The following is a 16,922-nucleotide window of genomic DNA, read 5'->3' as shown; positions in this document are numbered from 1 at the left end:
TGAAAAAAAAAATGTCACGTGCTCATCACACGTGAACACAAACATTTGTTTTTTCTTTCTTCTTGTCAATCATCCAACCATGGCCAACCATGGTGGTTTCACTATAGTGGTGTTGAGTCTCTGCTGATTCTATTGCTTGGACGGGTACTTGAGCCACTTGAGCCACTATTTTCTGTAATCTGCTGTCTTTCAGTGTAGATATGACTAATTTTGCTATTGAAAAACCCAGAAAGAAACTTATTCTGTGCTTTCAATCTTGTCAATCTTTGCTCGTAACTAGCCAATGTATCACTATGGATTAGATCGGGCAATTGAACCATACCAGGGCCTGAAATTCTATCTTCAATGGCTTGCTTTTGAGTTTTGAGCTTGTTGAGCTTGTGTAGTTCCGCAACTGCGTTTGTTGAACTTTGCTGGTATTGCAATCTTGCTTCGTCAATCTCGTTATTGATCCAAGTATATTCTCGACTCAAATCCTCCAATTCATTTTGCAAATCCTTGATGAGTTCTTGCTGCTTTTGCTCCGATGTCGCTTCCTTTGCAAAATTATCATCCTTGACACTACTTTGAAGATCTTCTAATTTTTTGTCAAGGGCTCCAATTTTGTCCTCGTTTTTGGTCACCTCGTTCTCCAACCGCGCTAGTTTGCGATCATCAAGCATGGCTTCCTCATTCAATTTTTGAAACTTGCGGTAATTTTCGGCAATCGAGTCTTCGTCTTCGTCAAAGTGCACTTGTCGCGAAGTTTCAAACTTTCTCTTTTTTGGAATCTCCACTTCTTCAGCGTGTCTAACCATGTCATTTACCTGGTAAAGTTGCAAATGTAGCACCCTTGACATTTCCCTGTTGAAGTTTTCCCTTGTAAGTGGAACGCCATTTCTCACCCGAGTCAAGAGTCCCGCATCATCAACCTTTTTCAATCTCTTTTTCAACTTTTCGTTGGAGAAACTTTGAATCAATTGGTTGTCATAGTCTTTCATCAATGCACCCAATGCTTCGGGGTTGCCAATGTTCAGTATGAAAAATCCCATATTGGCACCATAAGAATCATAATAAAAATTGTCTATTCGACGATTCATGCTTTTTTCATGATCCAGGCTGTTTACCACCAACGAGTGTAAAATCTTGACTTTCCAATCTCGAACTCTTTTTCCATCACCAGTACCACCACTACCAGCACTGCCATCACCACCATCAACATCATCATTAATAAATCGACTCAGTTGAGGCTCCTCGGGCTCCAAGTGTAATTGCAAATGTTCCGTTGAGAAGACAGGCACGGGAATAAATATAGGACAGTCATCATCTGATTGCAACATTTCGATACTTGGATTCGTGGCGTCCAAGTTAAAGTCAAACGAGTAGATAAATCGATATTTAACCGAAAACGACTGGTTCAAGTAATTATTGTAAAGTTGCAGCGACTGAATCAAGTTGATGCAAACCCCCTTGGCTCCCTCGCTCAGTCCCGGATGGAATTTGCGGCCATCTTCATACAACTTCAAATTACTCGAGTTGCTATATCTCAAATCCTTACCAATGATCATCCCTTCAATCAACTCCAACTCCTTGTTGCTCTTGGCGATAACCAATATCGGGTAAAGCTCGCCCAGTGCACGTGTGTCCTCAATCAACGCATCAACAATCTCATTGAGCAATTCGTATTTCCCCGACATGATCGACTGCAACTCGTTCGTTTCCGAAAGTATCAATTTCTTGGGGATGAAGTGATCAACAAGCAAAGTGGGCTGGTTATTCACCACGGCCAATTTTTCAAAACACAAGTCAATAAGCTCGCCTATGCTATTATTGGGATCGATGTCCCTGTTGACTGGAGTAGGTGCCGAAATCGTCGATTGCATACTGGAAACTTCCAATAAGCTTTCAATACTCGGTTTATTCTCTCGAGTTTTCAATTCACTCAACAACGTCTCGCTGAACAATTCAAGTATCAAATGAATAAGCGCATTTTGGATCAAGGTGAGGTTCGCTGGAAGGTGAACTACCCGTTGACGTTTCCTCATGGTGAGTGAATTCCCATTGTGCTGCATAATCTCAGTGTTCTCATCTCCGATGTGAGATGCGGTGGTGCCTCCCAAAAGCTCAACTTCGTTATAGGAGTTGTAGCTATCGCCCGCAGCACCGTATATCGAAGACGGGGGATCCGTCGATAACATATCCATGAGATTCATCCTTTTGATGACAAGGATTTTTCTTTAAAGAGTTTGGGTCGGTGGACCAGCAGGCCAGCTGGACGGGGGAGTTGGGAAGCTGTAACGCGCGTTATCCCAAATGTATCTGGTTCCTCTTCGTTTCCAATTTTTTCAACCGCAGAGAGAGCCAAAAAAAAGCGTTGAAGGAGCGGAGACAGCGAGAAGTAAAGCTCACGTATCTCGACGGGAGGTGGCCCTGATTGCAATAGCAAAAACAGATCTTGCGCTGAGTAAACATCAATTATGATGAGAATATATATAGCTATATATATAAGGCAAAGGCTAAGCTTCCAATTGATAGCAAAAAAAAAAAAAAATCCAAAAAAAAAAACAGCCTTAAACACTAGAGCATAATTCCCAAATTCCAAATTCAATCCAGCTAATCCTCGGACCCCCCGGTAGCTTTTATTTTACTTCAACTTCTTGACATTGACTCCGATTCCGCCTAGACTTTCCCAGACAACAGGCTCAATTTTCTTTGGTAGTTTCCGTCCATATAGACATTGATCAACTAGCCACATTCCAACCAAGAACTCGTTCTTGCTCAATGTGCCATCTCTTCTGTAATCTACCAAGTTCCATATTTGTTCCAACGTATCACCAGGTAATTTGCTTCTGTTCCAAATTCTCTTTACAACGGCGCCCAACATCAACTGGTTGACTTCGACCCGGTCTCGATTGTCTGTTTCCACAATCTTTTCTGTGCTTGCGCCATTGTCAGATTGCTTGGCACCCCCTGTTGTCGTTGATGTTGTAGTGGTGTTGGTGTTGCCACCACCTTCGCTTTCGTTTTTTGTTTCAGCTTGATTGGTAGACACGAGCGCAGCTTTGATCGAGTCCTCGAGATGTTCGCTGGAGGTTTTGTCGTGTCCGGATAAAGCATAGTTGACCCCATGGAGTTTCGTCACCATAAGATCCATGTAGTTTCCCTTGTTGCTCACCCATACACCTTCGTACCTTTTCCTTTCTTGATCAGTCAAGTAGTTCAAGTCATTGTGGCTTTTCCACGGCTTGTACTCGTCAAACTTGGACAGTTTGTCCTTCCTCTTGTTCGGCTTCCTCATTGTTGTCCTGAATTGCACAGGCTGTTGCATGGTTGGAGCCACTTTCAAAGGAGCAGGGTTGGACGACGTGTACCCTGCGTCGGAAGCTTCCGCGTCAGTATACTCACTATCTGCCTCCAGCAACGGCATCGTGTCTGGCGCCTTGTGGCTGTGGTGCTTGTGCCTGAACAAATGCTTTGAATGGTGATGGTGTTTGCGAATATCGGGAAACTGGGGGAACTTGGACTCTTTGCGTCTCACTCGAGGAGGCACGGGCTCGTCGGTATCTGTGATGGACGCAATGTCATCTGGATGATTGAATCCTTCGCCACTCGAAAATGTCTCCGCCGACCTTCCATTCCGGATCGTTTTTTGTCTGAGCTCGGAGTTGAGTGTGCTTGCGTCGTCGGTGTCATCCTTGATGTCAAGTTCATCGTCGGATTTGGGTGGCGGTTTCCTTCTAGTGGTGTTTCTTGAGCTCGCAGTTGCCTTGTCATTCTCGGGTATCTTGAGGGGAACTCTGGTCAAAACCTCGTTGTCGTCATTTTTCTCGGCGTCATGATCAGTCACGTCTATGCTTATTCCATGCAAGTCTGGAGTCAGAGGCTGCGAGACTTGATTGGCTTCTTTCTCTACGCTGACTCGGCGTGAATCTGGAGTCGGTTGTTGCGGTGGCAACTGTGCTCGCACACTGTTTTCTCTGATTTCTCTGATCTCTCTGGTTTCTCTTTTGCCCCTGTTCTCCAACTCACTCGCAGCAGACTCAAAGGACGAGTAAGAGCCATTGCCTGGTTGCTGGTAGTAGTAAAAACCCTCATCGTCAAGCTGGTTGTCACTCTCTAGTTTGAGCCCCGGTTTGAGCAGCTTATTGTTTGCAACGACTTTTCTGGTATTGTCTAGTCGATCGCGCATGTCGCTCAAAAAATCCACCCCCTTCTCGTTTTCAACTGGCCTTGGAAGAACATTGACAGGCCTGGCCTTTTCATTCAACGAATGCTTTAAATTCTTGAGCATTTCCTGCGGAGCATAATTGTTCGACAACCTCTTGGCGCTGGCATCGTTCAAAATGGCCTTTGAATCAATCGAATTCTTCACGTGTGAGATCATGTCCCTTGGGGTCTGAGGCAGGTACCTCGGCAGCCTCGGCAGCCTCAAGGCATCGCCTCTATTGGAATTGTTGTGTCCTAAATTGAAGTAGTCAAAGCTATCGCTCTCGCTTTCGCCGTCAAACTCTGAAGAAGGCAGCGACGCACTGGGGCTCCGCACATTCGTTTCGAGCTTCAAGGGAGGTTTGGGTGATATCGACGACGTATCCGAATAGTTGCCATACTTTCTATTGGCAACTGATGAAGGTGTGCTCACACGAGATTGACTTTGACTAGTGGGTGTTCTTATCTTGCTTTGCGACCTCAAGGCTGCAGGAAGATCACAAATGTCGGTTTGTTTGGAAGATGCTTCTTTCTTTTTCACGGCATTGAATGCAGCTAGAGCTGCGGCATTGGCTGCTGTTCCGTTGGCCATTGCCTAGAACAGTTAGGTACGGATGGATAGATGGCCTGGATGGATTGGATGGGATGGTCAGCCGTAACTTGGTTCATCTTTATATATATAATTACGAAGCGCATTTTTTTTTTTTGCTACAACTGGAATGTAGCCGCAGTTGTTATTGATACAACAGCGGACAGTATCTACAGCGCTGGTTCTCATGGCTCGATCTCATGCTCTATTACTTACAACTCCCGTAGTCTCTAAGTATTCTATTTATTCTTACCTTTGGAGGAATTGACATAACGGCCTTTGCCTACATGGACACCAGAGGGTCGAATGGTGTTCATTGTTCCAAAGGGACTGACATAGTTATCCGCACTGCCACCTCCGATCCAATTTTCCAACATTTTTTCATTCTGTCTCCGCTCCCAGTCGTCGTTCTTCAAGGCTTGCTGGTACTCTTTCTGGTCCTCCCGCAAGATCAACGGGTTCTGTTGCGACTTGTGCCTGTTTTGCTTATTGTGTTGATAGCCACCTTTGCCTTGCAACCTCTGCTGGTTTTTACTCAAGGGCGAAGGAAGCGAGTATTTTTCGCCCCTCTTGATCCATTGGAAGTTGGCTTTCAAATGAGGCGTAATCTTTCCTGTTCTGTTGTCTACTGAAACGGCGCATCTGATCAAAGTATCGCCGCCGCATTTGGGACAGAAATGCTTGGGCCTGCCGTCTTTGCTGATTGGGGTCAATCTGAAACATGCATGACACCGGTACATGTAGTTGCGCACGCGTTTGATCTGCTTCCCAGACATTGTGTTCAACAAGTTGATTCCTAGTTGCATGGCTACGTTTTGACATGCAAAATCCCCCGTCGCGAGAGCAACTTTAACCAAGGGCGCGTTTCCCGCGTCTTGAACTTGCTCGTCTTGGTCTTTCAAAATTTCCTCTTGGAGGTTTTCTGGCGTTATCCATTCTCCATCATCGTCGTCGTCGTTGTATTCCTCCGCAACGACATCGTCGTCGTTGTTTGTGTTCTGTTCCTCAATAGCTACATCGCTGCTTGCTTGTGCCGACTCTTGAGGCTTGGTATCCAGCGTCCGCGAGACGTCGCTGTCGTTGATATCACCAGCGGCAACTGTCTCGCCAACAGGTTCGCTCTCTTCCTCTTGGCTCGAGGAGGCTGCACTTTCTGGCTGGTGCTGGTGCTGGTCGCTGTCCCCTGCTGCATCTTGCAATTTTTGCATCTCCGCCATCCGCTTTTCACGTTGCCGTTTCCCTCCTCTCTTGCGTCCCTTCTTTGCCACTACAAACCCATCACCATCAGCATCTCCAGAGTGATCGCCCCGGCCTTGGCCCTGCCCCTGCTTAGCGGTCTCCTGCTCTTCCAATACCTCCCCGGGGAAACTTCGCAACTTTGCAACATTTTTGACATGGAGCTCATAGGCCAACGCAATGATATGCAAATCGTTCACCGACAACACAGCATAGTCACCTGTGAGCTTGGAGAACTTGATCACTGCATTAATGCTCTCTTGACTAGGCTGCACGATTTTCAATCGGTCTCCCCATAAAAGCAACTGCTGGCGAACTCGCTCATCTTTCAATTCGGAGTGGACTCCCGGCGTGGTGTAAAAGTTCTGCCCAAACCGTTGCAAGGACGTTGCCGGCTGGGTGATTAGGGGGCCGGCATCCAAAATGACATTCTCGATCTCTACTCTAGTTGTCATTTGTTTGATTGAAAAAGAAAAGAAAGGGAAGCCTCTACGGTTATTGATTCCAATGAGATGAACTGATGGGTTCTTTCGATGAGGAACTGTGTGCGTTTGTATGCAGGATGTTCACGGATGGAGAGGTTTCTTTTTTTTTCCAATTTTGTGTCGCTTGCAGCTTGCTGCAACACTTTGCAGCCTAACAAACTTACAAACTAATCCACCTACCAGCTGGAATGGGAGGAACTTGAAGGAACTTATAGGAGGAGCGCCCCCCCCCTCCTCGTTTTCTAGCCTGAAGCAAGATCAAGAAATCAAAATTGTCAGTCAGACATTACCTATTCTCCAGAATATATCCTACTGAAGAATCACGTTTGGAGTTCTTGTCCCCTAACGGTATCATGTCTCAAGAAGAAACGGTTGTGTTGCACTGGTTGAACCAGTCAAGAGCTCAACGGATAGTTTGGCTATTTGAGGAGTTGGGGCTCAAATACGAGATTGTGTACTATGAAAGAGACAAGAACAGCAAAGCACCGCACGCGTTGAGTGAGGTTCACCCATTGGGCAAGTCGCCCGTGGTGGAAATCAGAAGCGCTTCTGGAGACGTGATCAAGTTGGCCGAGTCTGGCTGGATCATTCAGTATTTTCTCCGCAAGTATGACCAAACTGACAATTTAAAGGGCTCCTCGATAGATGCACAGAACGAAGTTAGCTATTTTCTCCACTACACTGAGGGCACGTTGCAGTCGATTCTTGATGGATTGTTCACCAATCATGCTGCGAAAACCAAGGCTGGCTACGCAGCGCGAATGTACATGGCTCCCTGCGTCAAGTGGATTGCTCAAAACTACTACAAGCCAAAGCTTTTGAAGAATTTGAATTTTTTAAATGGCACCATCACCAAACAATATGAAAAGTATAGCAAATACATTGCGGGGAACCTGTTATCGGCGGCTGATATAATTCTCTCGTTCCCACTCGAAATTGTGTTTACACGGTGTGACCCAATGATAAACAAGTCGTTGAAAACTGAGTACCCGGATCTTTATCTATACCACCAGAACATAAGGCAGGAGCATGGCTGGAAGCAAGCAGCGAAGAAGGTCCGCGGGTTTGAGGATATAATCTTTGGGGAAGAAATTGTATGAAAACGGTTGCTCGTCTCTTTGAAGAATTGTAGTTTTGCCATCTCTATCCGTATCTCTCTGCATGATTGATTGCTTCTGTCACCCGCTAAGCGCCCTGCAATTCCCGAGTTGGGACCCAGCAGCTCTCAAGTGTGCTGCTCACAAAATACCAGAGCGGATCGTTATCTAGTATTGATTGAAAAAAAACACACAATTTCGCAGCTTATTCGGACTAAACACTAGTTTTTCGTCATCTGTCGAATGTCAAAAGTGAAACCGGGTCTCATTTGGAGTAGTAGTCATAGGTTTAGTTTTCTAAGATATGGGGAAGTAGTTCATGTCTCAAATTGGAACCATAACTGGTTCTATGCCTGCCACCTCCTCTACTGCACGACTTACCCCGCAAAAACCAACTCGTCTTTAAACCCACTACCCATCAGCTTCTCATCTACACTAGCTTAAACCAAATCATCTCATAACCATAATACGAAGCACGTAAAGCGATTAATCACTGTGATGAAAAGATGAAAGAAAAAAAAAAGAGAAGCACGCGCTTTTGCCTCTTATCGATCGCATTATACTCCTCGGATAAATGCAAATTGAGGATACTGGGGGTTGACGAAGAGACCTTTTAAATACGGGCTTTACATTCCAGCGATGCTCTACATAGAAACTATGTAGCCACAAGCTTTTTAAATATTTGGCTTAGACGTTTCATACTCAGCAACCAACTCGTGAGCCTTGACAAACTTTGGCTCCTTTTCAATAAGCGCGCACCAACGGCTCAAATTGGGCCATGTTTGGTCGAAATCAGGCAAACCCATCGTTCTCGCAGAAGCTCTACTGGCGAAAATATTGGTCAAGACGGGGAAGGACAAGATAATGTCGGCGCCTGTCAAGTGGGTCCCGACAAAGAAATCGGAGTTTTTGGTTGCCTTTTGCTTGGCCAAGATGCCGTCCAAAAAGTCCAAATTTTTTATCGTTTCTGGCAAGTAGAACTGATCATCGATCCCCTTAACTAACAAGCCCATAAGGAACCTCGTGCCGAATGGAGCTTTCTTTTTAGCAAAAGAATGGACTAAAAGAGCAACCAAGTTTGGCTGAAGAGTTCCTTCTGAATAGTGTAGGAAATAATCCACTTCTTGCTTCTCACGCTGGTTCTGCGGAGTCAAGATGTGGTTTGGGTCGTAGTGTTCCAAAATGTAGCTGATGATGTGGCCCGTCTCTGCAATGACCTGCGTCTCGCCATCGGGTTTAGTGACTTCAATCAAGGGTGATTTCCCCAATGGGTGGACTTTTTCCAATGCCTTGGGGGCTCTAAAGTCCTTGTCTCTTGCATAAGCCTTGATCTCAAAGGGAACGTTCAACTCTTCCAATAACCAGATGATTCTTTGGGACCTCGAGTAGTTTAACCTGGAGAATCACATCTGTTAGTATCCCGGCTTGGATTGCGTTAGCTTGTTAGAAAAGAATAATTGAAGCACGTACCAGTGAACGGTAATTTTATCACCTTGAGACATGTTTGAGCTGTTTGTGGGAAAAAAAAGGGGGGCAAAGATGGGGTCAATCGAGAAAGGAAGGGAGGAAGGGAGGGATGAAATGGTATTTTTATATTGCGCTCGGGGTCTGTGGGGCGTCAATGTACGGGTGAAGAAACAACAAGGGAGGTTGTCTGTGACAATTGACCGATGATGTCAAGGGGAATAGGCAGAGGTACAGCCTTGAACAAAGCAGTTGCGCGCATTCTCTTGTTCTAAACAAAAAAACCAGGAGATGAAGAGAGCACATGCTCGCCTTGGAGAAGTACATGATTGCTGTAGAGGGGGGGCGGGGGAAAGGAGAAGGCTGGAAGTCAAGCTTTCCTCCCAACTAGCATAGTCTCGCAAGGATGCTTTCAGCCAAGCACAACAACAACAACAACAGTCTCGCTGGATTTGAGTTAAAAGTAAAGGACTTCTTTTTGGGGCAACTTCTGCTGCATTTGTGACTTTGAAATAGGTTCTTTCCGTGTGGAAGTACCATACGGAGGAGATCTACAACTTTCAAAAGTCATAATGGTGTTGCTCAAATCGTTGCTCGTTGCTCTGCTTATTTCGCAACCAGAGTGGTTGTCTGTATTTGGCTGCAAAATTATAAATTTGTCTGTTGCAATCTGTCGCAATCTGATGAGTCGTTACTTGGAAAAGATTTGAGCATGCGGGTCGTCTCACCAGTGACCTGTGGCCACATCATATGCGGCGATTGCGCTCAACGCAGGTCCTGCTACCCTCGTGTGGCTGACCAATCGTCAAATTTCTGAACTCCCTCTCGGCTTATTCAAGTACACGTGAAAGTTCTGAAACTCATGAGGCTTCTTTCATGCGATATCGGAGCCACGTGCCGAGACCACACGACATGATACTGCTGCCGTTTATAGTCTCCACGAAGGTTGCATCTTTCTACATCCACCCATTCTGGTTTACTCGTTACTTGTCAATCTTCTTCCTCTCCATTTCCTCAAACTCGGCAATTCCATCCACTAATTTAGCCAAGCATGTTGCTTAAAAATGCTTAGATCTCCCAGATTTGAAAACTGGCCATTCCCAACATCATGTCCTTGAAAACGCTTTCAAATAAATTTGGCGCAAACGTTTTCGCAATCCAATTCTCCATTCTAATTTCCACATTTGACAAAACCCGCACTAAACAAGCCATTCCTAAAATTTGGCACCGACTCTTCCACTAAAGAGATTAGAAATTGACGATTGCTTCAGAAACCACTATATCCAATGGTTAATTTTTTCGGTGCACCTAGTTCTGACAGGACCATAGTTGCCAGTAAAGTACAGTACAGTGCACCACAGCACAGTACACTACAGTAAACTACGCCCCATCCCCCGTCCCCTGTTTTGATCTGATCTCAAAGTGGGATTGCTAGAACAATGTAGACCACGTCTGTAATGATTTCCTCGACATGCAAGGGGACGACCACTTCTCCAATTTTGCTGTTGTCTTGTCACCACCAACAGCAACGGGGGAGGAGGGGGGTAGACTGGAGGCATGTTACACTTGAGACAGTAAAAGGATTATGAGCCATCGATAGTGCTGGGTGGCCTCTATTGTCTCATCCCTGGGGAAGCGCCTGGCACATCAAAATTGACTCTCTCACTCTGACGAAAAGAGAAAAAAAAAATCAAAAAAAAAAGTGGAGGCTCACTCCATCTGATTACTTTCCTGTTTGGGAGATGTTACCAATGCACCATCCCCAAACTGGGATAAGAGTGTTTTGAATTATTTAGATTTGCCATGGGAGATATGTTTTGGAGGAGTCGAGGTGATTTAACTTGAAGAGACAGACGTCTCTCTCTCCTTCGGTCTTTTCCCTCTCTTGTCTGGATCGATATATATTTAGTTGGTCTTGTCCTCTGGTTTCAAAAGCCCCCGGCTTGCTCATCCTTCAGCTTCAACTTCAGCTTCAACTTCAGCTTCAACTTTAACCTCAGAAGCAGGATCAAGATAAACAAGTTTGGGTTCAGCGAAACAAAACTGTAAAAGTCATGCCCACGATGGTAAACAAACCCGGATATCCAGAAGATAGATTTATATTGCACTGGTATGTGTTGCACACTTTGCCAACTTTCACATGTAGCGTGGTGGAAAGAGCTTTACTAACTCGATTAGGCTCGACGACTCGCGCGCTCAAAGAATACTTTGGTTGTTGGAGATTCTACAATTGGACTATGAAGTCAGGATATACTTGAGACACCCTCAGACATGGCGAGGACCAATGCAATTGTTCGATGTGCACCAGACGGGGAAATCACCAATTGTGGAAATCATTCACGGCGATGGCCGCCCACCAATCAAGATTGCCGAGTCTGGCTTCATCATCCTGTACATTTTAAGAAACTATGATCCCAACTATATCCTCACCCCGACTGATCCAAATGAGCAATTGGAAGTTGAATACTGGCTACATTACAGCGAGGGCTCATTGCAGCACCTACAAATGGCTCTTTTGATCAACTCGGTGGCTAAACATATTGCTCCTCATGGGCTCAAGAATATTGCCAACTTGGTGGCCAAGGGGTTGAATAACGGATACTATGTGCACGAATGGAGGATGAACATGCAATATTGCAATGACAGGTTGGAGCAGAATGGAACTGGATTCTTTGTTGGCAACAAGTTGACTGCTGCTGATATCATCTTGAGTTTCCCCATCTACGAGAACATCTTTGACAACTTGGAAGGCGTCAAGGACTGCACTCGTGACAAGAGAGATTTGCGTAAAGTCTGGCCACATTTGGGTAAATGGTGCAGAATGATCAAGAATATCCCCACTTACAAAAAGATCAACCAAATGATGGACGAAGAAGTGGAGGATTTGATTGCATTGAACCCAAAGTTTGACTATGCGAAACAGGAGAAATGAGGCGAGCTTTCCTTTCTTTCCTTTTTACTTTGCCGGATAATTTGTATTTGTAATTGTGTTTGATGTCTAGTTTGTATACCCCCCTCCTTCAGCATCCCCACCACTTTCAACCCCGTAATGAGAATAAATGTGTAAATGTGTAAATGTTAGCTGTATAGGAATCTCCGCCATCCGCACCTCGTACAACATGTTTTTTGATTGATGCATCATGTCTCACGCCGCCACAACATATTCCCGCTCACAGTTCCTGCTTGCTGAAATGGGGGGACAGTCTGATGCTGACAAATTAATATATGCACAAAGAACTCTCTCATTTCCCCCCCCCCTCTTCCCACCATCCTGGATGTTGTTGGACAACATTTGAATAAATTATCAACGCAGGTCCCCAGGTCCAACCAGATTTCCGATTAAACAAGTCAAAGCCCTGTTTTCTCGGAGATAAACCTATTTTGAAGAGGAACAGCTGGATACTTGGCAACAGCCTGGTATCTGATCTGTAAACCTCAGTTGTTCTTTCCTCACTTTAATCTGTTCCCCCCCCCTCGATTCTGTATACAAAGTCCGATGGTTGCGAATTTTCTTTGCGATAAGGAGTCGACAAAATTTGCAGCCACGATTCACCACTGTGGCGTCGCTCCTGCTACAAGTTCCGTTTGATTAAGACACTCGGTCAATTAATAATCAAAAGAATCAATCCTCGATGTTCAACAAGCAACAGAATTCCAACAGAATGCTATAAATACCACTTGTCTCTTTCTTCTTGCTCCTGTCCTTGTGCTGTCTTCAATCGCACTATTCACATCATCACAAAATATGGCTCCAACTTCGATTATTAGCAGCAACCCTGAGGATATCAAACACTCCTTGAAAGGTCAAAGTAAAACCGACCCTTCGGAGTTTAACGAACTCGTTGAAAAATTAGCCTCGATTAAGCCAGTTGGTTGGGCAAAGTCAAAGAGAGAACCAATCACTGGCTTTGACCCCGAGTGGGCCAACCGTTTGCCTGAAACCACCAGGGAAAGATTTGCTAAACACGGCGTGGACATCACTAGAGGCTACCCTTACATCCCCACCACCGACAAGATCCCAAAATTTGTTGACGAGGCCCATGCTATCAGAAATGAAGAGTACCCATTTATAGAAAGGGGCAAAAACGCCGATCCGGAAAAGAAGGCCTTGTTTGGTGCCGCCAAGGACGTTGTCCATTTGACTCCTCATGTCGGTACCGAGATTATTGGTTTGCAATTGGCCGACTTGAACGATAAGCAAAAGGATGAATTGGCATTGTTGATTGCTGAAAGGGTGGTGGTGTTTTTCAAAGACCAGGACTTGTCCCCTCAAAAGCAATTGGAGTTGGGCCAATACTGGGGCCAAGTTGAAGTTCACCCACAAGCAGCGCGTATTGGGCCCGAGTGGGACGGAATCACCGTTATTTGGCAAGAATACCAAAACGAGAGAAACGGCTTGGGGTTGAGTTTCCAAAACTCGAGAAAGGGAAACTCCCAATGGCACAGTGACTTGGTGCATGAGTTTCAAACTGCTGGTATCACCCATTTGCATCAGGACTCCATCCCTGATGTTGGTGGAGAGACCATTTGGAGCTCAACTTACGGTGCTTATGACAAGTTGTCTGATGAGTTTAAGAAGTTTTTGGATGGCAAGACGGCAATCTACAAGAGTGCTCACCACTATTTGGACAGGGAGAACCCATTGAGAGGTCCAAAGAATGTCGAAAGAGAACATCCCATCGTTAGAACCCACCCTGCCACTGGTTGGAAGTACTTGTTTGTTAACCGTTCCATGACGGATAGAATTGTCGGTTTGCTCCCAGATGAGTCCGCCTTGATTTTGAACTATTTGTACAGCGTCATTGAAAACAATAGAGACCTTCAAGTCACTTTCAACTGGCAAAGAGAATTGCCTGGTTTGAAATCCAAAACTGATGGCAAAAAGACTTATAGAGGCACATCTGCTTTATGGGACAACAGAATTGCTAACCACAATGTCATCCACAGTGACGAGAGTATCCATGGACGTCATGGTACCAGGGTCACTTCCTTGGCTGACACTGGTTACTATGACCCTGAGTCCAAGTCCCAAAGAACAGCTTTGGGTTTGAGATTGGACTAGGGATCCACCCACCCATCCACTCCGGCAGTAGGCGATTTTCCTTTTATTATTTTATTTAGATAGTCAGAAACCAAATTGAAAGCTAGTTCATTTCATTCCACTGTATTCATGCTCTGCTTACTGAGTGGCCACGTGGCAGGCTCGGAATCTCTCTTCTCTACAAAGGATCCAACATGTAATTGGGGAACAGAGGTTTCTCCGTTGTCGGTTTCAGGGGATCACGAAAATGATGCCGTCCGAGCCGCTGGTAACTGTGTCTGAGCGCAATTTTTTTTTAATAAACGCAACGTCCACCACCTATGAAACTTAATCCATAAATTGGACCACCTCCCCACACGCTCAGTTACTTACTCACTCACGTATACACATATACACCACTAGTAAAGATGCCCGCGGTGCCTCCAGTTCGTTTCCGGTTCACCTGGCCAAGTAGAGAAGAGCTACCAGAAGCATTATCGACATTGCATTGCCAAATACTATTGTTCATCTACTTCAAGTACTATTTGGTCTATGACAATTTCTGGGGGTCGGTATATCTAGTACGAGATTTGTCATTCATCTACCTCGTTTATTCGACCATTGCGCATGTCTTGGGAGCAGTATGGAGGAATGGCTTGCTAGGTCTCATAGGTCAGATGTACTCCACCATATCGGTAGCAATCTCGTCGCGAGTGATGGCGTTACCATTCATCAAGAGCAAGATCGACAAGGAGTTGAGCAGTACTGTGGCAAAGATGGAAAAAGAAATCATGAAAAACAGCGAGGAGTTGCAGCAGTTTCCAACTTTGCCTGCTCATGGGTTACCTCATAAAGAGGTGAGTTCCGAGCTAGTCAAATTGCAGAATTTAAAACACCAGAAATGGAGCGATGGCAGAGTTAGTGGAGCTGTTTATCATGGTGGAGACGACTTGTTGAAATTGCAGCTGGAGGCCTATCACCAGTACTCTGTAGCCAACCAGCTTCACCCGGATGTGTTCCCCGGTGTCAGAAAGATGGAGGCAGAAGTGGTGGCCATGGTCTTGGACATTTTCAATGCTCCTGAAGGTGCTTGCGGTACCACCACCTCGGGAGGCACAGAGTCGTTGCTCTTGACGGGGTTGGCGTCGAGAGAGTACGGAAGGAAATACAAGAAAATCACCAAGCCCGAAGTTATCGCACCCGTGACTATCCACGCAGGTATCGAAAAGGCATGCTATTATTTTGGAATGAAGTTGCACAAGGTGGCGTTGGACCCAGTTACTTTCCAGGTTGATTTGAAAAAAGTGAAAAAATTAATCAATAGCAACACGGTTTTGCTCTGTGGATCCGCCCCCAACTATCCGCACGGCATCATCGATGATATTGAAGGGTTGTCGAAACTTGCAGTGAGATACAAGATCCCCTTGCACGTTGATGCGTGCTTGGGCTCATTTATCGTGTCGTTTTTGGAATCTTCAAAAGTCCATGGCGAACGCAAAATTCCCTTGTTCGACTTTAGATTGCCAGGCGTTACCTCGATTTCATGCGACACGCATAAATACGGCTTTGCTCCCAAAGGATCATCCATCATCATGTACCGAAACCCCGTGCTTCGCGAAGGGCAATACTATATCTCAAGCGACTGGACTGGCGGCATGTACGGGTCGCCAACTTTAGCTGGTTCTAGACCGGGGGCCTTGATGGTAGGGTGCTGGGCTACCTTGGTAAACATTGGCAAAGATGGTTACCAAAAGAGTTGTATCGATATTGTTCTGACTTCCATGAAGGTGAAAAAGACCATTGAATCCGACCCCACATTGTCTGAGTATCTCGAAATCATTGGAGACCCCCTCGGCTCAGTTATCGCTTTTAAGGTTAAAAAGGGCAAAGATAATGAGTTGTCGATATACGAGTTGGGCGACACGTTGAGTAAAAAAGGGTGGCATTTTGCAACTTTGCAGAATCCTGCTGGATTACATTTTGCATTTACGAGATTGACTACCCCCGTCGTTGATGAATTGATTCGCGACTTGATAGAATCGACCAAGGAATCGGTAGAGAATACAAAGAAGAACGGACCTCAAAGGGGCGACACTGCGGCCCTCTATGGTATCGCTGGCAGTGTCCATACTGCAGGTTTGGCCGACCGGTTGATTGTTGCATTTTTAGATACATTGTATAAGACATAGGGGTGTACTTGAATATCATTGATAGAGATTAGATCCCACACATACCCTTTCCGAGAAAGTGAAGTTCAGGAGAAATGTTCCCCACAGAATTTACCGCTCACGTGGAACGTTATTTGCCTTAGACGATTTGACACGAAATAATATTCATATTTATTATACCGTTGTTGCGCTGGAGGCTACGTTACATTAACGTGCAGTGATTGGTAGAATCTGCCATCAACACTGCAACACTTTTATCCTTGATTTACGAGCTGGGCAGGAGTAAACTAACCACCACCAGCTTGCCTCCAAAACAGGAAAAAAAAAAGGACTTTGTTGTTTGAAGGGACTCTACAATTCAAACACGAACGGCACCAACGGTTTCACATATAGACTCATCTCTGATTAGCGCGCGGATCTGGAATCTCCGCTGATTGCCGAATCGAGCGATTAGATAAGAGAACGACAACAGTTTAATTTTTGTTTGAGTGACGAGGTAACCATTCGTGAGATTGAATGACGTATCAAATCACTTTCGCTACAAGTCCCACCTGCTTGCTTTCCCCGAAAGCCCACTATTGTCGTTGCCATAGCTCAGAACAACCGGTGTTGATCTTCAACTTAGAAAACAAGAAGTAAAAAAAGAGGCAAAAAAAAAAAAACAGAGTGCCACCAGTC

The 16,922-nt window shown here is 45.3% G+C and overlaps 8 protein-coding genes across 8 annotated transcripts; 4 read left to right on the top strand and 4 right to left on the bottom strand. All coding sequences in view use genetic code 12, as the record gives it.

Moving 5' to 3' along the window:
- Window positions 1–101: 101 nt before the first annotated feature.
- LODBEIA_P33800 (uncharacterized protein) lies at window positions 102–2,183 on the bottom strand (the record flags this gene model as incomplete). Its single annotated transcript, XM_066973484.1, has 1 exon — window positions 102–2,183. The coding sequence occupies one exon, from the start codon at window positions 2,181–2,183 to the stop codon at window positions 102–104; it is 2,082 nt and encodes a 693-aa protein (XP_066830318.1).
- Window positions 2,184–2,623: 440 nt separating this feature from the next.
- Window positions 2,624–4,777, bottom strand: LODBEIA_P33790 (uncharacterized protein; the record flags this gene model as incomplete). The annotated part of the gene is made up of 1 exon (XM_066973482.1): window positions 2,624–4,777. One exon carries the CDS (start codon window positions 4,775–4,777, stop codon window positions 2,624–2,626), a length of 2,154 nt encoding a protein of 717 aa, XP_066830317.1.
- Window positions 4,778–5,013: 236 nt separating this feature from the next.
- On the bottom strand, window positions 5,014–6,465 carry LODBEIA_P33780 (uncharacterized protein; the record flags this gene model as incomplete). Its single annotated transcript, XM_066973481.1, has 1 exon — window positions 5,014–6,465. One exon carries the CDS (start codon window positions 6,463–6,465, stop codon window positions 5,014–5,016), a length of 1,452 nt encoding a protein of 483 aa, XP_066830316.1.
- A 383-nt stretch (window positions 6,466–6,848) lies between these two features.
- Window positions 6,849–7,595, top strand: LODBEIA_P33770 (uncharacterized protein; the record flags this gene model as incomplete). The annotated part of the gene is made up of 1 exon (XM_066973480.1): window positions 6,849–7,595. One exon carries the CDS (start codon window positions 6,849–6,851, stop codon window positions 7,593–7,595), a length of 747 nt encoding a protein of 248 aa, XP_066830315.1.
- A 671-nt stretch (window positions 7,596–8,266) lies between these two features.
- Window positions 8,267–9,094, bottom strand: LODBEIA_P33760 (uncharacterized protein; the record flags this gene model as incomplete). Its single annotated transcript, XM_066973479.1, has 2 exons — window positions 8,267–8,987; window positions 9,063–9,094. 2 exons carry the CDS (start codon window positions 9,092–9,094, stop codon window positions 8,267–8,269), a joined length of 753 nt encoding a protein of 250 aa, XP_066830314.1.
- Window positions 9,095–11,110: 2,016 nt separating this feature from the next.
- On the top strand, window positions 11,111–11,988 carry LODBEIA_P33750 (uncharacterized protein; the record flags this gene model as incomplete). Its single annotated transcript, XM_066973478.1, has 2 exons — window positions 11,111–11,166; window positions 11,235–11,988. The coding sequence occupies 2 exons, from the start codon at window positions 11,111–11,113 to the stop codon at window positions 11,986–11,988; spliced, it is 810 nt and encodes a 269-aa protein (XP_066830313.1).
- An 813-nt stretch (window positions 11,989–12,801) lies between these two features.
- On the top strand, window positions 12,802–14,118 carry LODBEIA_P33740 (uncharacterized protein; the record flags this gene model as incomplete). The annotated part of the gene is made up of 1 exon (XM_066973477.1): window positions 12,802–14,118. One exon carries the CDS (start codon window positions 12,802–12,804, stop codon window positions 14,116–14,118), a length of 1,317 nt encoding a protein of 438 aa, XP_066830312.1.
- A 386-nt stretch (window positions 14,119–14,504) lies between these two features.
- On the top strand, window positions 14,505–16,265 carry LODBEIA_P33730 (uncharacterized protein; the record flags this gene model as incomplete). The annotated part of the gene is made up of 1 exon (XM_066973476.1): window positions 14,505–16,265. The coding sequence occupies one exon, from the start codon at window positions 14,505–14,507 to the stop codon at window positions 16,263–16,265; it is 1,761 nt and encodes a 586-aa protein (XP_066830311.1).
- Window positions 16,266–16,922: the final 657 nt, after the last annotated feature.

Source organism: Lodderomyces beijingensis, assembly GCF_963989305.1.
Source record: "Lodderomyces beijingensis strain CBS 14171 genome assembly, chromosome: 4".
Classification (NCBI taxonomy): Eukaryota; Fungi; Ascomycota; class Pichiomycetes; order Serinales; family Debaryomycetaceae; genus Lodderomyces; species Lodderomyces beijingensis.
This window is presented reverse-complemented; position numbering and strand designations above follow the sequence as displayed.